This window comes from Antedon bifida, chromosome 2 (assembly GCF_963402885.1).
Source record: "Antedon bifida chromosome 2, ecAntBifi1.1, whole genome shotgun sequence".
NCBI lineage: Eukaryota > Metazoa > Echinodermata > Crinoidea > Comatulida > Antedonidae > Antedon > Antedon bifida.
This window is the reverse complement of record NC_136227.1, coordinates 27,968,964-27,995,554: the sequence shown is the minus strand read 5'-3', so window position 1 is coordinate 27,995,554 and position 26,591 is coordinate 27,968,964. Positions and strand designations below refer to the sequence as shown.

The window sequence follows — 26,591 nt, the reverse complement described above, 5'->3', positions numbered from 1 at the left end:
ATTTACGTAATTAACAGGTAAATTAATTTGATTACATTTCGTCTGGAAAATCGTCGCGAGCGAAAGTAAACAAAGATTTCAAACCATGAGTATGCATTATGCTAATTAGGATTGTTGAGATATGTTTTGATCAAAAACTTTGACTGGAAGTCAAAGTTATTTTTTGAGCAAAAAAATGTCTGTATTTCAGTTAAATTATTTTTTTTCGACTAATTTTTGGTGAAAGTTAATAACTATTATGATACTTTAAAATGACCCACTTTTTTTTCGAAATATTTTTTTTAATATTTTTTTGGAATTAGTCAAAGGGACAATACATCTTTAAGTGATTTTTACCTTTGAGTGAAATAGGAGACAAAGAGTATTACTCGTTAGGCTGCCTCATCTCGTAGTTTTCATATTCGTTTAAAAATGTTGAGCTTGAAAGAAAGTTTTGAGGTAAAGAATTATATGTGTTTATGATATGTATCTCAAAGAAAGAAGCTCTTTTAAATGTATATTGCTTTGACAGTTATTGAAAGTTGAATTTTCACTCGAGACATGCGAGTAACATAAAATCATATCTACTGATCTACCAAGTTTTTTTCTCTACCAACAACTGTACATGTAGCATTGTCATTGTGAATTTAGCAAATTTACCAGGTGGACTAAATTACACAATATGTTTAAAAGATTATTATACAAATACAGTTTTTCTTATCTGGGCGTATTCAACATTGTTGTATTGTCTGTAGAATATCATCATTATTTATCTTCCACTATCTAATTAATAAAGGTGATTACCTCCACCTGTTAATTTTATCAATGTTCTGTCAATACGATAAGTTGCATCAATAAAAGATAATTTAAAATAGAATTATGTTTGATAACTCAATGATGTGATGTGCCCAAATATGGTAGCGATACTGATAGTGTAGACGTGGCTTTACAAACTCAGAGTTTGAGGGAAAAAAAGTTTTCAAGAGTTTGCTAGTAGACTGATCATACTTTGGCAGACTCAAAAGTTAGCCCGTGCGAACTAGTTTGCTAAGGCTCTTGTAAACTCAGCGAAACAAGTCAGTCTATATGTTCGAAAAAAGACACTGTAATAAACAGTGGAAAACTTGTGTTTAAGTAAAGTTTGCAGTGTAGACGTCTAGGCTAGATGTTATAGCCCAGTATTTGACACCAATTCTTACTGTTGTATATACTTCGCGACTGTACGTGTATATTATACGTTTCCCCAAACAAATAGTTCACAGTAAACAAACAAGATGAAACGGAATCATGTCCATGTTAGGCTACAGATTAAAATTATATCAGTGAAAATATTATAACAATATTATAAGCCTATGTACACTTTGTTACGGGCCAAGGTGCATTAGTCCCCAGTTAGCCCGCCATAACCTTAATCTACATGTACTCAACTAACCTTTGCAATACAAATGGATAGATTCTTCATCTTGTGTTTGTGTCTTTTCCTTTTTCTCCATGGCTTGCCGAATGCAGAGTCAGATGAACCGAAACAATTACTTTCTGTTACGTTTCTTGTAGCTGTTAACCATACCTGGAATAGGTAGGCTCTTAAATACTAGGCCACGGGTAGTGTAGGTCGTTAGAATGCAGGAACAGCGTACGAAAACAATAGCCAATTTACACATTAAGTCCTTGTATTAGTAGTCTCGACAACAGGACATGCATTGAGAGTTTAGTGGAATGTGGTATACAGGTGCTGTATGCAAATTAACCACGTATCAAAAAAATGTGCATTGAATTGGCTTCCTATTGTATTCTGATTGTTCCCTCTCTTTCTTGTCAATCCTTTATTCATGAATTCTATTTTACTTTCTAAGCTATAATCATTCTATTTTTTGCTCTTCAAAATACTCGTCCACGCCTACCATGTATTAAGCCTATTTCCAACCATGTATTAGGCCTATTTCCAACCATGTATTGGGCCTATTTCCAACCATTTACATTTTATTTAAACAGTTTTACCTCCCCTTTTAGGCATAAGTTGTGAAAGCCTGACCCCTTTTTAACGTTGTTCATCTTTTTATATTTTAATTATCAAGGTCATAGAATTATTCGTAATATTATCTCATACTGTGTTTGTTGATTTATTTGTTTGTTTTTGGAACTGCTCGTTATAGTTTAGGCCCCTAACAAGTTTAAAAGTAAAGAAACAAAATTTAAATACCAACATTATTATTAGGCTAAGATTTTTTATAAATAAACAAATTACATTTTTTTTATTCTTTTCTATAAAAGTTGTATAGCAACAACTAAAACTCCAGCACTGATACCAGGACAACCGTGGAATGTCAGCCGAATCATCCATGTGGGGCAGTGTGACGAAGGACCTCTAGTATTTAACGTCACGAAAAACAAAGAAAATGACATGGTAGGTATAACACTAGCGTTCCCCAACACAGTATGTTGTCATTGATACTTTATATTGTGGCTAGTAGGAATTTAGCCAGAACTGTTAACAAGATGGCGGCATCAGCACCCTTTCTCTCTCTCTCTCTCCCCTCCCCTCTCTCCCCACCGTCCACCGCCCCCCACCTTATGCTTCAGTTGGCTTCTGGGGAGGGGGAGGGGGAGGGTATATCTTTATTCATCGCTGTTTGCTAATATAATGATATGAAGTTTAGGCCTACTATAACAAATAGAATTTTAAATATATATGTTGTTATCTTTTCTATTTCAGAGAGTAGATTTGACGTTCTATTCGTCTGTTATTGAGGATGCATCTCCGCCAACATGTCATATTAAATGGGATGGAAGATACTTAGTGCCGACGAAAGCATGGTCCAATGAGTCACTAATACCTGGCTGTTTCACAGCAGAATCACGCGAGGGATACCATATGACGTATTACTGGTTCTATGTTATTGATTGGCTGTTTGGATGAAATTCTTTGACGTCATTCAACAAATGGTTTACGTGATTGGTTGATAGTTAGGACTATGTAAATTTGGCGGGTAGAGCCTTCCTATGCAACATAAATCTAGGGCATTGTAAAGCTTTATAGTATCACTTTATTTTAACAAAAGTACAGTAACAAACAAAAACACGACTAGTATATCACAGTATGGCAAATTTCAAATTAAGTAGTGTTTACTTTATACATATTAATGATTCGAAATAATAATACACTTTCAGTATTAAACAGAAAATGACTAATAATTAACAACAACTAAATACTAAATATATATGAATAAATTGTAAATATTTATTACAGCAAAAAATAGTTATTGCAGCATGCCTTTATATAATTTATTATAGAAATATAGTACATAGTTCAATAATATACCGTATATATATACACACCTGCATATGCAACAGCCACCCATTTCTCGATATTATACCAATTACTAATACATGTCTCTTTAAATTCCTATTAATTAATCTATCAATTTTAGACTACTTGGTTCAATTAATTTAATATCTTGCTAGCTTCAAATCGATTTTATTGAGAGACCATAACAACTTTTAAGTTTAAAAACATATTAAAAAATATATTGGTTGTTTTGGGGGAACATGCATTATTATATATGTAGTTTGTGACGGGCAACTGCATAACACGTTTTGTTTGGTGTTAAGATTTGATTTTGATTGGAAGAATGGGAGGAAAAACTTTTAAAAAAAGGTATATGATTTTCAAATGACAGGGTATAGAAACCGAAAAATATAGCAGTTTACAGAAATCAAATTGTGTTTTTCTAGTACCGTTTTCTTCAGTCAATAACAATGTGTAATAATTCCAGATGGCACATTTTGAAACAATAATAATCTACATTGTCAACACAAGATTTGAGAACAAATAATTGTTCCAATAAATAAGTCACATATTTGTAGATATCTGAGGATAAACAAATTGCAATTAGAAGTTTACATTTAGTTAGTTTAATAATAAAACAAATTCGTGACTAGATTTCATAATAAATAAGAAGTTATGAACTTAGAGAGGGAACTTTGTTTTGAGAGTTGGAAATAGAGTTAAAAGATCACTAATTTGAGAGAGAATGCCAATGGATGATATCAGCAGCAACTAGTATATCAAATAATATTTGAAAGATGAGTAAAAACGATAAAGTCTTAATTATTGACCGTTGACAAGATACCTAAAACTTAAAATTTAAAACCTAACGATACTTAGTACTCAGGAATAGCCGCTCCATAATCTATTTTATAGTACAAACTGAGAGATTTTTTCATCAGCACTACGAATGTTGGAAGCAGGAACGCTTTGTAGACCAAACCCAGTACCGTTTTGATTTCACCATCATTTGGTAAATTACCTCATGAGGCTAAAGATTTAGTTTGGTTATCTGATATAATCTATAGTAGATTAACTCCATCCCTACCTTTAATTAAGTGATTCTAATCTTATAAATTAATTAAAATAATGAAAGCAATTAACACTATATCAGTTGCAATTTTGATCACATGCTCAACAATAATTTGAGTAAAACTAAATATATACAAAGCTAAATTTATACAATATACAATTTAGATCTTACGAAATTAAGCATATAGTATGGAAGAAAAAATAAAGCTAAGAAATCAAGGTATATAACTAACATGTTATGTTACAAAAACAGAAAGTAAAATATTAATTATCAGTTAATTTTACTTTAATTTTACTGTAAACAATTTCATGTTTTGGGCCAGGCTACAGTTCATGTATACAATAGTTCACATAGTATCAAACGGCAACATTTTGAGATTGTAACCATGGTAATAAAATTATAGCAAAATATAAAATTCTTAACATAACTTATATTAAAAAACACTGGAAAATTGATAAAAATAAATGAGAAATGCTATCTATATTTTGTATTCAAATAATATAAAAGGAAGACTATGAAATAGTATAATTAAATTAATCTTTAAACAGTGCAAAGAAGTTAAAATAAGTACTAATATGTGCTGCTTAGAATCCCTGATGTAGCAGCTAAAACTTAATTATACCCTGTTATACTTAAAACTTAAAATAAATAAACTTAATAAACAGAAAAATATGATATTTTAAGTCAACACATAGTGTTAATCTTTCTCCAATTAATTTTTGTGGCATTAAATAAACAGTGAGTGACACTTATAGTTAAAGTTGAAAAGTTAATAGTTAATATTAGTTAGTACTAATGGCAATAAATATTCTGGTTCCAAAAGAGGTATGTAATCGAAGACAGAAATAAGTATTTAAAAATTAATATACAAAATTGAAGGGACGGAATTATGTTAACAAGTACTTAGATTGCGTAACTACTAATTAATTCAATATAATAATAAATTAATACTAAAATATTTTAGTGAAGTCCAGTCAGCTTATTCTGAAATAGAATAGTTTGAACAATTTATAAATTTATCAGAAATCAATTTTGTTTTCAAACATGTATATAAAATAAACAAATATTTAACTTTATTGAAAAAACATATGAAACGTTCAAGGCAAGATATATAAAATATTATTATATAGTTTTATATACATAAAAATTCTTTAATTAACGTTTCAGAACACAGACAAAAGTAACAGTAGAAATACTTAAAAGCCTCTCATGAAAATTATATTTGTATTAAATAGACAATGGAAGACATAACGATAAACTTAAATTTTAAAAATAATGTTGAACATGTCTTTATAATTTCATATGCAGTTACCTGATTGTAATTATATATTATTATTAAGTAGTTGGACATTAAAAGACCACATTTCTTCAAAAATTCTTTAAAATTTAAAACATAGAAATAGTAGTATTTTTAAAATTTATACAGTACTTTTATTTTATATATTATTTGATAATTTTAAACATTATAATACAGTATTTCATTCATCATAATTTGGCACTTAAAATTCTATTTTAAAAATGAATTAATTGTACACGATACGATACACATGCAATAAACTTATTCAAAATAATGTACACAATGAACAATACCTGATTACAAATCAACATGTTTATACAAAATATTTATACATAAACAGAGTAACATAAAAAGGAGTTTTCACATGCTCTTGCACTTGCTGTGCATGTCTGTATGAGGTAGGTTACATGTAGAGAACAGTTAACTGATGTTAGTACAGTACTGTTGCGGGTATAAGCCAACCATGGAATATAAATCCCCTCCAAAATAGATACAAAGAGACACACAATCTTACTTTCATGTATAGATGTTTTTGATAATGTCAATGATCATGTCATAAAGCGAAAAATGCACATAAAAATATGCAAAGTTAATTAAGCGCTCAGAATCACAGAGTGACACAGGGGCGTGTTATTTAATATTTTTGCCAAAAATTGAAAAAACGGACAACTTAAGCTTTTAATAAGAAAATAAAAAATTATTGTTTTTTTTTTTTTATTGTGACAAGTAAAAAAGATACAGGTTCTGGAGTATAAAGGTCATCTTTTTATTTGTCCCAATATTGTGTTGAACTTATACCAAAAACAGTACTGTACATGTTTACAAAGTAGTGAGGGTTATGAAATGTATAGTTTAATGAACATTTTCGACTGTGAGTCTTACACAGTTTTTTTAGAGGCATAACTATACAAAAATTAACAAAAAAACTTTAATTGTCTTGAAATAAAAAATAGAACTTGCGTTAGTCTTCAAGATTTTTAAAGGATCTTCTTAAAATGTCAAAGAGTTTTATACAAATCTACAATTTTTATGATTCTATTGCAATGCAGTAAGGTATGACAGCAATTTTAACCATTTTCTAAAATTCTACATTATACGCTATAGCCACAAAAAATCTTATACAGTTGCCTCAATAAATTATGTTTCAGGACCATGGTTTACAATACAACAAAGCACACTCAATAATGGCATGACAAGGCATTTAATTTATTACTGTATGTAGAAAAATTAGCCTCTGGAAGCTCTGTGTGCACAAGATCTTCATATTTGATTAACAGCCACACTCTGTACTGAATTGATCAATAATATTCAGATGTCTATTTCATATTTGGTCTCTTTCTGCTCAGCAAAATTCTTCATCACCAGATAGATCACTGTTGGTGAATAAACATAAAATATGAAAAACACAAAATCATGGTATTACAGTCTGAGTTATGTTAAATTATGAAGATGATATGAGTTGGTTTTCAACAAAACACAATGTGATGGTACTGCACCTAAAGCATTACATGGGGGCTTTCAATTTGCAGTTGAAATGTTAATTCATTGTGCACATGTGTAGAGAAATTGGAATGTGGCTACTCACTCAAGACTTGGCATCATTTTGGCAGACTGTTATGTGTAGGTTCTAGATTGTTTATTTAAGTTTATTTTATTGTAAATTATTGATATTGTTGTATTTGTTCCAATGACATATGTCCTAGGCAATGCTTCTAGGATAGAAAGATTGTTGCAAATCAGAAACTCCAGTGTTCCAGTGTGAATCAACCTTTCGACCACAAAGGAGAGGTTGATAATGATGATGATAATGATGTTTGGATAATAATTAATAGTTTAGACGATGATCACGAATGGCAATAACAATAAAAACAATATTGTGTTGATGGTTTATATGACAAAAATTTGTTACCTGGCTTCTAATTCTTGCTCCAAGTTTCCAAGAAGCTGAGGAGCATTATCCAGCATCAAAGAGTACAGTTGATCCAAGTACTGCTTCTGGCGACTTGCTTCTAAAGACTCTGCTCGAAATACTTCAAGGATTTCAGACTGAAAACAAAACATAAAATAATGGTAGAGAATTTAGTACAACATGACATGGGCTGTTGTTGGGTTTGGGCCAAAACTGTGTAATTTGCAGATAACAAACCATCTTAATTAAAACACTCACTTTTTTGTTGTTTTATATATACATACTGCAGAAATGTGATACTTATCATTGTACGGTACAACTGCTTTTACATGCATACAGTACTATTAAAAACCACAAGCCTAAACATTTATATATGTAAAAATCGTTCTTTTTCAATAAACGTTCAGTTTGAAATGAGCTGGAATGAATAAATCGTTCTTAATTGGGAATTTGGGATTTAAAGAACAATCTGTTAAGTGTGAAATTATTTTTTTTTTCTTAAAGCTCTGTCTCTACACTATCAAACCAGTTTAACAAAAAAGTGTGATGTGCCTAAATATGGTAGTGATATATATCATCATGTCCATATAAGGGATCACCACACAAAAAAATTCACACATAATTCACATAAAATTTGATAGTGTAGACACAGCTTTAAAACAGTATTAAGAGACTCTTTGTACTGTATTTAAAAATGGTATGGAATGCCATTCTTGACAAACATACCTTTGATGAACCTTTGAGAGCCTCCCATAGTGGGATATCCTCTTTACCATCAATAGCATCCACACCACGTGTACCTTTAGTTACGTCAGTTAATTCTTGCAGTGCCACGTCACGTTCATTTGTAAGCTTCTCAATTAATTTATTCTGTTTTATAAAAAGAAATAAGTATCATAATATTATCTTATAAACTTATCTAATGTTATTATAATATAAAAATACAATATGAAACAGCATGTGTTTGTAGGAAAATAATGTATAACAAATAAACGCACAACCTTTTCTTTTTTCCTATAGCAATCTTATTCTCATATCCATTCTTATTGTTATTACTGTATTAATATTTAAAGCGACTTTGACATGTTCAGTCACGTAAAACATAAATTTATGTTATGTTATGTTATTATTTAAAATAATCATACTATAATTTATGAATTAACCCTTTCACTGCGGAGCATTATTCCTACCTCTGTGCGTAATATATATTTAAGAAAAACATATGATATTTTAATAAATTGCAAAAAAATACTAATTGAGATAATTGTGTAATTATTTTTGTGGTGTGTGATGGGCAAAGGGTTAGTCTACAGTTAGGTATAAAAAAAAAGTAATTTGCATATTGATGACGTCATGTGACGTCATTACAGGTATTTTGGATTTCTTGTTTTTTATCGAATCAATGATAAAAACTATATTTTTTATAAGAATTCTTATGGAATACGTTTTTCCAACTGGATATTGATGAAGATACGTATAACAAATAAAAATATAAAAAAAAATTTAATTATTTTGATTGTTTTATAAAAATTATGCACAAATCAAAGTTTTGGGGCAAAATCGTGAAAATAATGACAGTTTCCAAAAATTCACTATAGTACAAAATCTAACTATTGTTTCAGAATTTTTTTTTTGGGTGTTGTGATAAACACGATGTTGCCCTATTGGGGCTGGTAAATTTTTGTTACTTTCAAAATTGCCGCCATTACGCTACTCAAAACAACTTTCCAAGATAGAAATACTATTATATATACTATACTATATATAATTAATTAATTAACTATAGAGGGCGCATTATTTTCAAGACGATAATACAACTATAGAGGGCCGTTTTTTTTGCTGGAAAATTTTTTTAATGACTTGCAAAAATATTTAAGTTCAGCGAAAGAATATAGAGGGTGCTATATATTATAGGCAAATACGATTAAATAATTGTTTTGCCCATACCCGGTATTACCGGGTATACGTATTTCAACGACGTTTGTTTATACCCGGTAGTACCGGGTATACGCAGAGCTTATTATATAATTTCTAATCAAATTTACACTATACAGTAGTAAAGTTATCGACTCTTTGAGGGATTAATGCTTAACAAGATACAAATGTGAGTAATTTGACACTATTAGTTGTCTCCCTTTGTGACTGTTTGTTTTCACTTTATTATATTATGTTTCTCACCTTGTTGTCAGATTCTAATGATATTCGCTTTAATTCGTCAGACAACTGTAATGTTTCAGCCTTCAAAAGAAAAGCAAAAGTTTACAATTATTATAAATAATAATGTCATTGTCTACATTAATGCTGTAATTGTCTCAATTTTAAAATAATAACATTCAATTATTGTATTACAAATGTTTTCTATTTATACATCTCCATGGTCAAGTATAGGTAATTATTGAATTACAATGTATTTTTCATGATTTATGTAAAGCTAGTAAGATAATTGTTTGTTAAACACATGGTTAAAAAAAACCCATTGAGGCTTATATACTGTATTACAATATGCAAAAAAAGACATCAATGCGCTTAACAGTATAAAACAAAATAGCAGAAGAAAAGTAAGAGTTAAAATGGAGAGTTTTCAAAACAGCCTTAAAATAATAAAATTAAGTTTCAAAGGAGACATAGACCTAAAAGGTCTGTCTACCTTATTAAACTAGTTTGACAAAAAAGTGTGATTTGACTAAATATGGCAGTGATATGTCCAGATATGGGCACATCATATTTTTTTGTCACATAAAGTTTGATAGTGTAGACAGAGATTTAGAAAAAGATAATGCTTTGTTAACAGATGTTTGGAATGAACGCGCATACATTGAAGATAAATACCAAAATAACTTATTTTTCCATGGTAAAGAGAAGGTTATTTGTGGTAATTCCATAATATTTCAATTTAACATATGAAGAGAAATAATTTTGGGATAAATTCAACCTGGTGGCGTCAGTCCTGATGAAGTACAGATTCAACTCAAAATCAATCCAGTTTTGCTGGATTTTTAAATAAAAACATGTTAACCCATAGAAGGGAATGTCCAAATATGAATACCATACTTGTTTTGAAATGTGTTATGTTTTTGGGTAGAAAACTGCCTGGGAACACAGCATGTTGAGTACGCATTATGTCATAATACAATGCGTCACCCTTGGATTGACACATGGGGACACAAACTATAAATACATCTGGATAGCGTCGGAGGTCTGATTGCTGATTGTCATAATATGTTATTCTTAACTCACTCCTACACAATTCCTGTTTGTTTTCAATAATAAGGAATAAGATTTACCAGAATGAGACAATGAGAATTGTCAATCAACTTGGTATATAAACTTAATATACTAGGATCAAGAAAATTAAATCCAATACATTCTTTTTTTATGGGATGAAACAACCATTTCAGCTAGCATTGACTGATTAAATGAAAACCTGGAAACTGCGGTCTGCTATATTTATGTTCATACAGTGATTTTGATATAAAGAAATTGCCGTATTCGATTGGGTAACCTTTGTACTTTTTTATTTTAATGGCAATCACAGCAAGCTTGTTCATTGCATACCTTACTGAACACTCAACAGAAAACACTACTCAATGGTGAAATTACTATTTAAATTTGGCAACTGCCAGAAAGAAAAGAGTTTTCACTCTTTTTTTTTTACCTCAAAAGAGTTCCTCTGCATCTCTAACCTCTCCAGTTCCTTCTGCCTTTGCTTCAGACTTCCTCGAATGAGAGGGATTTCTTTAACCTGCTCTGTCAGCACATCACAATGGCTGTCTTTGTTTGTCAGGCGACTTTGTAACTCATTTACTACACTGCGTAGCTGGTCAGCCTCTCCAGCTCTTTCTTCCAGCTCTACAAGTCTAAATTATTAAGTAAATAAGAAACTAAGTTTAACAACGGTTGCAGTTTCATTGAGTTATATAGAATGACTATTAAGGAATGAATACACAATGAATATTCATTAATCAGTGATACATATTCATTATGTTAATTACACTATACACATACCTTTGGACATCCTCTGACAATCGTTTGTTCTCAGTCTTTGTAATGTGCACTTGCTCCTTCAATATTCTTAGTTCCTCTTTCATTCTGGTGTATTCTCTTGTCTTCTCCACTTCATCCTCTTCCTCCTCGTTACGGATCAGAACCAGTTGAATCTGGTGAGTTCCGTTGAGCCGCGTGTTTACTTGTGACAATGGCATTCTCAGAACATTCTCGCCATTGATTTCAAATACCCTAAAAAATCGTAATGTAAAATATGCTATTGGACCATGGTCTAGTGGTATACTTTACCATATAAGGCAATATTGTTGAAGGTTGTCCAATGAAAAACTTACCTGTCACCAACTTTCATGATACCTCTTGAATCACAAGTGTGGACATACACTCCTTTCTGGTCAGTCCTAGTGGTAAAACTAAAGCCATAGCCATTCACTCCTTTCTTGATCTGCATTGCTACAAGGCGACTACGTTGCTTTGAAGAGAGTAATGGGAACACAGGTGCACGCTGGCGTTTACTTCTAGCCTGAAAATTGAATTATTCCGCATTTAATGACTTTTAAAATCAGTTACATATGTTGAGAAAGACAAGCATGCAGTGGTGTGACGCAGAGGCCCCTGGTGTAGGAACCCTAACTGGAGGCCTTGAGCGTGTGTAGCCTTTTTTGACATATTTTTATACCTGTTTTTGCTCAGGGCCTCCATAAGCTCTTGGGCCTCTGTTAAACCACTGCACACACACATTATAAAGATATATTGCTGATTTCTGGCAGTATTTAGATAATATTATAACATTTTCTTTTATTTCTGGTGCACTCAAAACTAAAAAAAGTAAACTACTGTATAGGAAAAATAACAAGCATTACTATTCTAAATAAAACTGTATGATTCTCTACGGTAATAAAAGTGTAAAATGTATTTGTCCACTGTGGTTCAAAAGTAGATTAAAAAAAGAAATGTGCAGTGTCAAATAATTATAACGTGCTGAAAGAAATTAAAAATGAAAGTTCAATAAACTGACAATGATGAGAGTAAAAGGTAATTAAAGGGTTTACATTGCTTGAAGTAATAAATGAATGACAGAGATAAGTACACAAATACTTAAAGAATAAGTATTATCTGTAACAGAACTCTGTAATACGCAAGGATGACAGGAAAGACACCCTCATGTACGCTTTCACGTGATCACATTAACTTTCCCTTTGAAAGGTTTGAAATGATGAAGAATTTGATAATGCATGAAATAATTAGGTTTCATGCTAAATGCAAAAGATAAAGACATATTTCTGGAAATTGTGTAGAAATTCATAATAATTTTCAAACAGCTTCTTACCCATGGCCATGGTGACTTAAAATTAAAAACCAAAGAAATATACAATACATAAAAAACAACAAACAGAAAATAGACAAACATTGTAATAATGAAACACATATAAAATATAATTTAACAGGGAACATTAATGTTAATGTTTTTGTTAATATATTTACCTTTAGCAATTGAAAATGGATTAATATGATTTACATTGCAATTGAAATGTACCGCTTTACGTCTTATTGTTATTTTCATTTCTGTGTATTATATATATGTTTTATTTGCTTTTGAATGTTTTGTTTTGGCGTCCCTGATACAAGCTTTTGCTTTTTTGGTGACGCCACTATTTTGGAAATAAATGTTGATTTTGATTTTGAACAAGAAATTATGAATTAGGAAAAAGTTACATCTGAGTGACAATGGCCTTTTTCTTCCAAATTTTAAGGGCTGGGTATATACTGTAGATTTGCCAGGATGGTTTGTATATATGGTTTTATTTTAAAAATATATATTTTAATACAAAACTAAAAAAAAAGAGCAAAAAAGGGTAAATATAATATAAATAAGAATATTTGATTATGTATAAAATTAATGATAACAATCCATGACAAACAAACTTTTATCAGTTTTTATTGGACCACTTTTTTTATTATATGAGTATAATAATGAATAATTTGAATATGTATCCAATTCATGACAAATTTAATCGGTTTTCTTTGGACTACTTTTTACATAATGAAATTCCATGATCAAGATTTACATTAGTATGTTAATTACTATTAATTTTTAATAGGACGGTTTGTTGTTCCACAAAAACCTAGATTAGGCCTATTTACTATCACTTGCGTTGCTGGTATTTGGTTTGAAAGATCACTTCAGGAAAAAATGAGTTTGTTTGTACACAATTTAAAAAACTAACCTTTTCTGCAGCCACTTCTTGGTCAGCTTTAGCTAATTCAATTCTGGATAAAAGACTAGTCTGTTGTTGTTTGAGTGAAACCAGTGTTGACTCTTCCATGGCCAGTTTGTATTCCAACTCAGCTTCCCGCTCTGTGTTCTCATTGTTCCTAGAATTCCAGTGAAGGATTTTGTTGAGAACGGATGTCGTGTTCCATGTTGGGTGCCAATCGGAATAAGCCCGGATTGACGATAGCCAGCCTCGGTTGTTTTGATTGCCTCCGCGACTGTTGTGAATGAATGGACGTCAGTTAGCAGTGGAGTCAATAATTTTAAATGACCAAGAGACCCATGCTAAATTTGACCCATGCCATTATTGACCATGCCATGCTCTGTCTGAAGTCTTAACATAATTTTTTGACTTATTTTGTATCACTTTTCATTATTCAGAAATGTATTTATAAATATAGCAAAATGCCATGCTCAAATTTTATTTACAGTGATTTTCCGTATAAAGGTGGTACAACATTTTACAGGCAATCTTCCTCCTGTAAATTCATTTTTTTAAATGAAAATTGATTGTTTCAATTATTACAATCAAGGTTTAATTTCTCAAAATAAAAAATGATAATACATTTCATAAATTTACATTTTTTAAAATGTTTTTCATCCATGCATTTTTTCTTCATATCAGTTCAGAACATTCTACTGGACCATTCCATTCACAAGCAGAGAGGAAACATTCAGACCACCTTGCATTTGGTATCATTGTTCCCCATGGAACATTCCATTATACAAGCAGCATGCAGGTATTTCTATCCTCATTCAAATGAAAAGTTATATATATATATATATATATATTCCAATAATTATCTTGTATTTTAAAAAGTTTTGAATAATTCTTTTCAGATCAAAAGTAGAACCCTTTGTTAGGACACCCATATAGACAATTTCCAAAGAAATGAACAAGGGGAAATATATGTTTTAACACTACAGCCAAGGGACATTTCTATTAAGGGGATATTTTGTTGGGTCTCAAAGATGTAATTGATAATAGTATCACGGTGTAAATAAATAAGTATTTTTTTTAGTTAAAAGTTAATAGGGTATTACATTCTTTTATCATTCTCAATGCTTACACAACCCACGTGCAAAATACTTACGTTTCTTTATTATCAGTTTCATCGTTGACCTGCTGGTGCAGCTGTTTGATACGGACTTCTTTTAACCGAATGTCTTGTTTCACTTGATCTAAACGCGTTTCAAGATCTTTAATAGCGAGCTGGTGCGAGTCTGAAAAAATATTAAGAAACAATATACTTTACACAATGACAAAAACCCTATGAGCCTTTTAGCTGATTTAGTCTGCTGTTGTTATGTCACATTCAAACAACTCCTCAAATCCCACCTTTTTAAATTGCACTTTCAACATTAATTAATTAATAAATTGACAAACCCAATCTCAGAATTGCCTTAAATGAAAAATATCAAGTTGAATGTACTTATTTCACATTTGTGCTTTGTGAATGGTTTTGTACTTTTGGTAACTGAAACAAACAAGAATTGAAAGCTGTCTACACTATCAAATAGTCTGACAAAAAAAGTGTGATGTGCCCAACTATGCTAGTGATATGCCATCATCGTGTCCATATATGAGTACATCACGTTTGTGCTCAGTGAATGGTTTTGTATTTTTGGTAACTGAAACAAACAAGAATTTAAAGCTATGTCTAGACAATGAAATAGTCTGACAAAAAAGTGTGATGTGCCCAAATATGGTAGTGATATGCCATCATCATCGTGTCCATATATGGGTCTATCACATTTTTGTTGTCAAACTATTTGATAGTGTAGACAGAGCTTTAAATTCTTGTTTGTTTCAGTCACATAAAGTTTGATAGTGTAAACAGAGCTTAAAGCAGTAGCTTTTCACTCACCAAAACCATCATCTGCTTGATTTTTATCAGGTTTTTGACGATTTTTCATATCTTTCTCATGTTGTTGAAAAGCATCCTCCAGTTGTGACAGTGCCTTCTGGACCACTGAGAACTATTTATTTAATAGAAATTAATTAATAGATAAGTATAAGTATTTTAATAAAATTGAAAAAAATATATATATAAAAAAATAATGCATTTATAAAGCACTCAAACCTTTCTCGCATACCTGTATAAAAAAACTTTAATAAAAAAAAAAGAACAATGATGAATGAACATTTACACATAAACCCATTTCACAGAGATGTATAAATACAAATTTGTTTTCATTTTTGTTGGTTATGGATGAGAAAATGAAAGAAAGAGCTCTAAAAAGAAGGAAAAGAATTGACAATGTTGACTACCTGAACAGGAAAACATTATCATAACATTTTTAAAATCTGTAAAAAACAGACATTCCTTGAAAGTTCTAACAGATACGTTTATACTAATCTAGTTTTGCTCTGTATAACTGTGGACCAAGTTATATTAACCAGAGAACAGTATATGTCTGACACAGCAATACAATTTTACATTTTAGTATCAAACGATACTTCTAAATATAACTGAATTTCTAACCCTCTAAATAATCTTAATCAACTATTTAAAAAGGAAACGCACAACTATTTCCTGCTATACCAATACTGCGCCTTAGTGGCATCATAACCTGGGTCATAAAACGGTGATACTTAATATTAATATTAACAATTTTTATAATTTTGTATATCTTCTCGTGGAGTCATCCTAGTTATCTTATCTGATGACCTGATAATGATGTAATCCAAGGAAATATATCAATCAATTGTTGTGGAATAAATAGCAGCATGTACCAGTCGGTGTGACTGTGAATATGACCTATACTGTATATCATCTGTATGTCCACACAATGCTAATCTATAGGTCATGGCTTACTAGGCCAAAATGTGTAAATCATTTTCAAACACATAAATTATTATATATAATAAATAAGTATTGAATGAAGTAAGTGTGAAAAAGACAGTGTCAGTCTGCGTGTCTGTCCATATAATGATACAGGTCATGGCTACTACCTACACTTAATATTTACAAACAATTTACATATTGTAGATTAAATAAAATTATTGAATTAAATCTTATCTCAACATTAAAAATTAGTATTACATGAAGGACGAAATTATTGTAATAAGTAATTTATTCCTATATCTCAGAATATTAAGTTACTAATGAATTGTACTATACACCTATAAACTGTAACATACTTCTTAATTTTAAACAAGTGTTCACTAAGTGTTTCAAGAACAAATTTAGATAGTAATGTAGGTTCAAATGATATTATATATATTCATATTCACTGATGAAGAGCTAGTGAAGGCTCGAAAGCTCTGCTAATTTTTCTGCCTGTTTTACTTTATCGTTTTGATTATAGCTTTTCGCTTTTTTTGTTGTATGTATCTCTATTGAGATCCAGCAACTGATACCCACAGCATTGTCATTTTTTCAGTAATTTGCCTTTGGATTTATATATTCATATGTAGGCATATGTATGTGAGAAAAAAAAAAGAAAAAAATGGAAAAAAAAAAAATGCTCAGTTTGCACTAACCCACATTTATAATGTGTTATATGTGTTTTCCTGTAGCAATGTGTATAATAATATGGGCTTATTGTCACCTGTTTTGCTTTATCTTGCAGACGTAAGTTCTCATAACGCAAAACTTGTATCGTTGTCTCTCGGTCATGTAATTCTTTCTGATATGTCTCAAGCTCATTTTGATCCTATAAACAAAAAACATATAAAAATAAGTATTTCAGCTAGAAACTTAATTATCACAACATCAAAAGGTTTCTGAGCATGTGCAGATTAAACAAAAATTGGATTTGCTTTGTCATTGTGTTTTTCGAATTTACTATCATGATTTTTTTTTCTCTGGCTACGCCCTTGGTATGCCAAGTTAATTATCAACTTAAACATTTCTGAACTTTTATCAATAATTTACAAATAAAAATTATCCACAACATATGCTGAGTAATTATGTAAAATTATTTATCATTACAGATATTTTATAAAAATAAAAACAATATTAGATTAAAAAGCCTGTTCGTCTATTAAGGTTACTTATAGTCCCATGTTAATAAAAATGACATTTAATAATTGTGTTTATCATTAGGATCAGTTTGACAAGAATAAACAGAGAATGTCAGGTCAGATGAGGATGTTTAAAAGAAAAATAAAATTACAAAGAATGAAACATTACCTCGCGCGCCTTACTAAGAGTCGACGTTGAAGACAAGGTGATCTTCTCCGGGGAGTTTACTCTCTTTATTTTCGGTTTAATTAATAACGACTGCTCGATATTTGCCATCTGGAAAACGGTCATAAAACAAAAACAGCCATTTTAAAACTTATCAACTTTGCATTGATATAAAATACACAATTTACAAACTATTCCAATGTTAGCATTTTCCTTTACAGTCGGTCTCACACCTTCCACAAACTTATAAAAACCACCATCAAAATAAACAAACAAAATAAAATATAATTAAAAATTATAAAATAAAATAGTTAATGAAAGAGGATGATCTTGAATTCAGGCTGCTTTTTAGTGGTTGTTGATGCAGTACACTTATTAGTAAAGACAATGTTATACTTTAGGACAAGACTGAATAGGTCTTAGTAAAGTTTTTATACCAAATTTGTGCTTGAATAATGTGTTTTCATTGTATTATCTATGTTTTAGTTTCTTAATTCTTTATTAAGCCAAAGTTAAATTCTATAATCTCAGGCAGGCTGTAAAACCAATATTGTACCTTTAGTAACAGCACATTAAATTAATTGACAGATCATTCAACACGATCCTCATTACATACATTATGTTTTAAACATTACTCATATTATTAATGTTTAAAAAGGATTACCCTAGTAAACTTTCTTTCACCTTTCAAATTGACCTCATAAAATTATTAATCATAAATGTATCACATTGATTAGTTTTTGCTTAAATTTTTCTAAGTGATGGTAGGCGGGTGGGGCATTAGGGAGATATCATTGCTGGGGCAAGGTTGCTAAATCCCTGTGGTATACCTAATCATTCAATAATTAATACATACGAACGCTGAACATAGCTTTCAAATATCAACTCGCTTATACTGAGGCTGTCAATTATGAACCACCTTTGTAATGATAATGATTAACTTCCCAGGGTCCGGGGGGCCCATCAACGGGGTACTATTCCCCAAGGACGGGGAGAAGAACGACGACTCCACAGATGTGTTCACCATAGTTTTCGAGACACAGATTCTACGTTTGAGTTCATTCATTTATTTACATGATAATCAATTTATTATTAGTAAGTTTTACATGAAGTATTATGTGCAATGAACTGTGACGGAGTGCAAAAACAGGGATTAGTATGGGGTTAAGATGGTCGAAAAGGTCAACATACTTTAATAACGGTAAAAAATAAGTCGGTTAAGATGATGGCAGGGTTCAACAGCATACACTAGCACTTCAATTCAAGTCATTGCCATTTTAATGTCGAGTTTAATTATTATTTTCCACATATTCTTCACATGGTTGACACATAAAAATAACATGAATGGAGATGATTGAAAATATAGTGCCAAAGTAAATAAGAAAATCATAACAAAAGTGTGGCGATGAACAAAACGAAGTTAAGTTAAATGTAAGGTTAGTAATAACGTTTTGAAATCTAAATAATAAAGATGTAAAAAAAAAGAATGATCAATGAAGCGAATCGTTGACAAATGCCATGGCAACATGCAGCTTTCCTTACCTCCTCCTCTAAACGGGAGAGCTTTTCATCATTGATTGTAGGCATCAATGAATCGGAACCTACAGATGATCCCAAGCTAGCCTGTAAAGGATAGAACATCAATCATACACAAAGAACAGACATACAAACAAACAACAGTATCATTTTTTGCTAACAAAAATGATCAAACCTCAGTTTATTCTATGCTTTACATTGAAAAGGAACAAGGAAAAAAAACACAAACAGTTTCAGAGTTAGTTTCCTTTTACAGCACTATTGTATAAATATTAACCAAAGAAACATATTAGTCTGTGCAGTACTTATACCACCACCAAAGAAAATAAAACCACCTGTGCTCAGTGAAGTGTATCTCATTTGCATATATACACCTGTTAGTAGATTGTTGAATATGATTGAATCCAATTTATTATTGAGTAGAAGACAGTTCAGGGAAACATGGTAAAGGTATTGATTATCATAACTTGATTATCTGTAGCAAAGCTATATGATTTTTGCACAACATAAAGTTGTAAGAATTTTAATCTAAAGACATTGCTTTTATAAACACATAAAATGATTTACATGGTTAATACAGCTGTCTGCACTCGGTCAACATAGCAAAATATAAATCAAACTTACTCCTGAATAATTGGATATCTTGGATGAAGCCTGAGAGTACATGGAATCGTTACGATGTACGGATAACCCATCAACGGCCTCGTTGGTGTCCTTCAGATCAAACTGCTCATCTACGCTTGCTTTGTCGCAGACAACGTAGGCGTGCGAGTCGGATTGTAAGGGTATGAAGTCTGCAGTGGTGTGATGAACATCTAACAGAAAAATGACATGAAATTTATTTTAATCTATTCTTTTCGTATAACAAAACAATACTTGGATAAACTTTTGGAGATAACCGATACATCAAATCACTGGACGTTAACTGCGGTGATTGCATGAGAACGGGTGCTTTCAACATGGTATGGTTTTAGACATTCAGTCACTTGTCATCAACTACCGTATATAAACAAATATCATAAAAAAAAGATATGTATATTTGTAAAACCATCACTTTTGCCATTTGTTATAGATTATAGAGGTATAAAATTGTTAGTGGCAATGTTTCATGTCCCTCCTGGATCCATCATCAGTAGATTTCCTTTTTAGTATTTACCTGGATGAATGACAACTTACATAAATATATAAACTTCTTAAATAAAGTTGAATGCATAATTGCCTTTGATATTAATTCATTAAGAGTTCCTTTTATTATGTAGGAAAACTGATACTAACTAAGTATAAACTTTGGAATTCGAAAGAACAGGTCGTAAAAAAAAAAAAAAAAAAATTGTATAAGAGCATACTTTAAAATGGTGTATATTTTTGTGTATTTTTTATTGATTATTTTTTATTATGTTGAACTTGACAAGAGGAAATTTAAAACATTATTTGAGTCATCTGTGCACAGCTGACAGGGATGTTAAATAGATGACTTAATTGCCAGAGAATCACAATGCCGTAAAACACACCTATAAAAATAAAATAATTATGAAGAAAAATTGCGAGAGACAAGATGACTGGGCTCATAATTAAAAGATTAAATTACATCTTGATTTAAAGCATCCTTTTATATCGCATGTGACATCTAATTAAATATGCAAATTAAATATGCAAATTGACAAAGCATTTTCTTAGCGGGGCATTTGGCTAAACATTGAAATGTACAGTAGCTCAAGTCAAGTCAAACCGATGACATCATGTATTTTTTTTTCTTTTTTCTTCAATGTTTATTCAATTATTTGAATCTTTATGCAAAAGACTACTTTTTAAATATACACATAATGCCATTCACAAACATAAAAACAAAACATGTGTGATATAATGTCCATTTGTCAGAATGCAGACACCGAAGCGGAAATTAATAAAAGCTCAAAGTCATCTTCATCCATTGATATCACCTAACATTTCTAGTGACGAATTTAAGTCTGTTTTACTCCTTAAAAAAAGCAATGTTACATTTTTATACTATATCTTTATATATACCTCCGATCTTGTCCACTTCCAAGAGGCAGAAGAGCCTAGGGTCTGCATTTTTCATACCAAACTTCTTAAGAGCCAGGGCTAGCACTTCATCGACAGGTGTAGACAATGACACGTTTACCAACTTTCCTTTTGGATTGTGCCCAGCTATCCTATACACAATCTGAGGATGAAGGAAATCCTAGTAATACTAGACCTATTTAGCAAAATCTTTAACTGAGAAATGAGAGGAACTTTTTGTAAGACACAGAATTTTTATTACAAAAGAAAGGAGGAAGCTTCATGCAGTTATAATAGAAATTCTACATCAAGATAAGGCAGCTGTCTACTTCCATAGAATCTTTGAAAGGCATTCGTTTTAGTTAAGATGGCATATTTTATAAAATTGTACATGTATACGAGTATCATATAGTATAAGAGATTTAGTGTTAACTTTGCGTTGTTGTCTTGCGTCGCTAGTGGGAACCATACTTAACAATAAAGTTTACAATGCCTAATTTCTCCTCCTCCTTCCATGATTCATTCACAATAACATAGACAGCTGGTCTAACCAATACAGTACCTTAATTGTGCCTCCTTGTGCTTCTCTCTGCCTGAGTTCAAAATGGTAGGATGTAGCATTGTGCCAGTTGTTTTGAATCATTAGAGGACATTCATCGTAACCTAGCTCGCGGTCAGCAACTGCAATAAAATATTATTTACACTTTATTCAGTAATTTTAATAAAATTGTATTCATGAACATGCATATTAATAATGAGATTTGGTTGATAAAGTATTGATTTGTTTCCCATCCTGTAATATAATTATTGCTGTTGGATGCAGGGTGAAACAATTTAAAAATGCATTCAATGCAATATATTTAAAAGTTATATTATAAGTAAAGGTAATAAGTAATGCTAAAAACGTGGTGATATACGAAAAATGATATCTATGAGAGCAAAAATACTGAAAACATGACACATATAAATAAGAAATATAAAAATAACAAATTAATTAGTATTGCAATGAAGTAATACAAATAAACAAAACAAATTGAAGAATTGATTAAAATACTTTAAATAAACATATAGTCTACTTTAATTAAGCTATATACATAATAAAACAATTATAAAATGTTATTTATTGATACTGTGTCATGAATTTGATTAACAAACTTAATAAAGATGTTCTTGAAGGACAATATTATATATTATAAATACATTTAATTTAAGAAATTTCATTTTGATAAGGTGACTTTCTGACAATTAAAATAATATATAAAAAAAAATATTCTGTAGTATAGAAATAAAAAAAATCATGCATCATAATATAAATAAAAAATGTCAATTGTTATACAGTTTTGCATCATGTAAACATGTTTACTTATATAATATGTCTAATAAATGATAAATTATTGCACAGTTATACATTAAAACTGTCAAGAATTATATAACTGTATTATATTGACTTGTATAAATACAAATTATATTTACCTGAGCAGTCAAATGCTGATTTAAATAGAAGAGGGATAAATGAATATTAAAATAAAACAAAAAGGAAACGTTGAATTAATCATCACTAAACACATGGTGAAAATACAGAACGTAAATTTAAAATAATAATATTTAAAAAAATTCATAAATGATAAACATTTCAAATGTCATGTTTCACAAATGAAATTAATTAAATGAACTTTAAATGGGACTATATTTAACATTTATGTTAGCTATGGAGTAGTAATTTGAGAGGTGAACCCAGGGACTAATGTTTATGCTCAGAAGAAAAGTTCACACAATTTTCTTTATTTAATATTTAATTCATTATGAAGTGGTAAAAAAAAAATTATTTGACTGACAGCAACTCTTATTTATAAAACTGCAGCATTTGCCTGACTGCCAACACAATTGCTGCAAGCTGTGGCCATAATAAAACATAGTACTTATTCGCGTACAGCACTTTATCAACATAATATTTACTTACTTATTTGACAAAAGCGCTTATTCACAGCAGCAACTATTTTTAGAATGCAATGCTCCAAAAAAAGCAATTATTGAACTGCAATTGTAAACTCACTCATCTGCAGCACTTATTTAATTTTAACACTCACCTGCAGCACTTGTTTAACTGCAGCACTTATTCAATTGTCACACTTATTGAACTACAGCACTCTTACTCAACTGAACACTTATTAAACTACAGCACTTATTCAATTGTAACACTTACTCATCTGTAGCACTTATTCAACTGCAACACTTATTTAACTATAACTTTGAATTGCAGTTTTTTTTCAATTGTTAGTATAATATTCAACTGGAGTTATTATTAAACTGCTGCTCTATAGTCTTAGTCTTATTCAACGATTATATTAAACAGAAGAATTATTCTGTACTTATTCAACTGGGACTTACGCCTTTCTTTATCAGCACTCGAGATGCACACCTCTACTATGCCATATAATCGTGGATCTTCCATTTTATTCAGCTGCTCTAAACAAAGTTTAATGACCTCCAGAGAACTGGTCATATCAATAACTTTAATGGACACACAAGTTGGACAGCCTAAAAAAGAAAACAATATGATTTATTTAATCATGATGTCTCAAAATTGTTTTTCAATATTGATATTATTCAACTCATTGTCCTGTTTTTTTCCATAATGTCCACACCCTGTTTGATTCATCATTGTTTTTCTTTTGTTTGCCTGAGAACATTTTTGTTATCAAGTGAAACAGTTGACAATAAACATTGTTTTAAGTTTATCAGATCAGAAAAAATATTAGATCTTTCATGGCCTACACATTGAAAGTAAATAAAGACACATGGACATTTCCCACACAGTTTAGTCAGCCAAAGGAACAATGACAAAATTTGACAAAAATAGAGATTTTAAGCGATTGGATAAAGTAAACAGCCCACCCCTCGACCACCCCTTCCCTTTCCCACATCTCATGATAAAGAAATGTATCTAAAATGTACAGTGTTTGAATAATGTCCTAGCATGAGGCTTTATCTATCAATCTTGGAGTAAATTGTAGGTAATCTCCAGTGAAAAAATTCTACTACAAATATAAATGTGTATATTAATGTGGCGTGGCGCCTATTCAAAAACAAAAAATCCATGGGCTTTATTCAAGGGGGTGTTTATTCGAATAAATATGGTACATGCAGTCATTTTCTTTTTTTTTAATAACAGAAATATTTAATGAAGAAACAAAGAAGGAGGAAGAAAATGAACAAAGCTAGGAAATGTGAGAAATACAAATTGATAAATGTACATAAACAAGTCTAGACTTTAAAATGAATACGTTTGATTTGTGCAAGTCATCCATAGGGAAAAAAGTATAGACATTATCATTCCAAGCCTCCGTACTTAACTACATTTTAAGTGAGAACATTTTAATGATGAATTTCTCAAGTGAATCGACGTTAGGCTATTTCAGTCGTAACATTTGCGATCTACGTACCCGCGTCAATTAAGACACATGGGACGTGTTGTATTATAAACTAGCTGTAAACAGTCTCGTTCTGACCTGTATTTAACGCACTTTATTGTTGAAAAGAAAACGAAACACTTAACAAGCTATACTTCACTCATCAACAACTTCCTCAAATGATTTCAATTTAGGGAGAAACAACGTTTGATTGAGTACAATCTGCTGAATGCACTTTATTGAACATAAATATAATTATAGTAGATACAATTTGTAACATTATAAAACTGTGAACCAAGTTAAAAAATATAACATTCAACTTTTAATGGTCAATTGTAAAGTTTGACTCCTTAGGTTACGGAAAAACTATTACTTCATTGCTCAATAATATCAACGTTGTATTTCTTCTGGTCAATTTTTAAATAACTAAAGGATTCAGACTTAATATGTAGTCTGACTCCTTTGGTTATAGGAAAAACTATTATAATTAATTGCTAAATATATCAACGTTGTATTTCAAATGGCCAATTACAATTCTGACCCTTAATAAAAAATGGTCAATACTACGTTGATATACATGGGATATATGTGGCATAGATAAACTTTTTGTCTCTCTCTTGCTAACAGACTGACCATTCCTGATGGGTTGTGATAACATAAATGCTTAAAATAAGGGTTGAAACGTCTGATAGTGCCGGCACGGAGAGGACACCTACAAATAAAGCATCATCGATGAAAGACTAAAATCAGGGAAGGTTACATTAATTATGCTAGGAACATGTTTTGATAATCCTTAAATCCAGAATGGGATAAGGACGCTATTTTATAAAGATAATTCATACCTTTTGAAGCCAGACAGACAACCCCCATTTAAAATCTTTTAAGTATACAATTTAAAATAGTCTACTTCTAATGAATATTTTAAAATAAAATGATATGACTTAATTAATTAAGTTCATCGTACTTGGTTAAAGTAGTCGGTGTCATGAAAAAGTGACGCCAACTGTTCCATGAAAGATACAGATTTTTAAAATCCTTAAAGCTTTTTAAAATCTTCATTTAAGCTAATAATTCTATTTTAGAGGATGTGGAATATTTATTTTAGTAGTTCCTAAATTCTTTGAAGACATTTAAAATTCAGATTAAAATCTATGTCCACTAATCAAGCTTAAGTGTTGAATGGTAGGAATATTTCCACTCGTTAAACTGAATGTTTTATTCAACTCGGCACACCTTATATTGTTTAACATGCAGTAACACAATTTTGCTACCATTTAACTTATAACAATTCTAACTTAATGTAAATAAAAAATAGAAGGATTTATCTAAAAAAAAAATACAACAAATTACAGATTATTGGTTTTCTTTTTACAAAAATGAAAGTACAAGATTTAAAATAGAAAGAATAGAAAGAAGAACACTAATTACAATTTTTTTAAATCTGAATAAATCAAACTTAATAAAACTATGTAGCTTAAATTTATTTTAATAATCTTTTAAACTAGTGTGTTAAATATCGAAATGTTATCATTTATAATGATACTGTACATTTAAAAAATAATTGCTAATCCATGGACAATATTTTACAGTTTTATGATCAATTAGATAATTTATTTTAATTAACGATAAACTTATCTATAAAAATGATAGCTGTCAATCAGTATTTT

At 30.5% G+C, this 26,591-nt stretch overlaps 2 protein-coding genes across 5 annotated transcripts in view; one reads left to right on the top strand and one right to left on the bottom strand.

Annotated features, from left to right (window-relative positions):
• The first annotated feature begins 1,328 nt into the window (after positions 1-1,328).
• LOC144858917 (uncharacterized) lies at positions 1,329-3,605 on the top strand. The gene is made up of 3 exons (XM_078715065.1): positions 1,329-1,555; positions 2,251-2,383; positions 2,693-3,605. The coding sequence occupies exons 1-3, from the start codon at positions 1,425-1,427 to the stop codon at positions 2,894-2,896; spliced, it is 468 nt and encodes a 155-aa protein (XP_078571191.1). The 5' UTR covers positions 1,329-1,424; the 3' UTR covers positions 2,897-3,605.
• Positions 3,606-5,685: 2,080 nt separating this feature from the next.
• Positions 5,686-26,591, bottom strand: part of LOC144858901 (uncharacterized) — a 75,729-nt gene continuing 54,823 nt past the window's right edge. For all 4 annotated transcript variants that reach the window (XM_078715042.1, XM_078715041.1, XM_078715043.1 and 1 more), the window contains 18 exons: positions 23,903-24,052; positions 22,988-23,002; positions 22,077-22,195; positions 21,518-21,677; positions 20,117-20,307; positions 19,499-19,579; positions 17,960-18,067; positions 17,376-17,480; positions 15,689-15,800; positions 14,915-15,044; positions 13,774-14,038; positions 11,881-12,068; positions 11,549-11,779; positions 11,199-11,400; positions 9,722-9,781; positions 8,270-8,413; positions 7,544-7,680; positions 5,686-7,007 (listed from right to left, as the gene is read on the bottom strand). In XM_078715042.1, the coding sequence (XP_078571168.1) occupies positions 6,977-7,007; positions 7,544-7,680; positions 8,270-8,413; positions 9,722-9,781; positions 11,199-11,400; positions 11,549-11,779; positions 11,881-12,068; positions 13,774-14,038; positions 14,915-15,044; positions 15,689-15,800; positions 17,376-17,480; positions 17,960-18,067; positions 19,499-19,579; positions 20,117-20,307; positions 21,518-21,677; positions 22,077-22,195; positions 22,988-23,002; positions 23,903-24,052 (2,429 nt within the window). In that variant the 3' untranslated portion in view covers positions 5,686-6,976. The remainder of the gene's footprint in view (positions 7,008-7,543; positions 7,681-8,269; positions 8,414-9,721; positions 9,782-11,198; positions 11,401-11,548; positions 11,780-11,880; positions 12,069-13,773; positions 14,039-14,914; positions 15,045-15,688; positions 15,801-17,375; positions 17,481-17,959; positions 18,068-19,498; positions 19,580-20,116; positions 20,308-21,517; positions 21,678-22,076; positions 22,196-22,987; positions 23,003-23,902; positions 24,053-26,591) is intronic.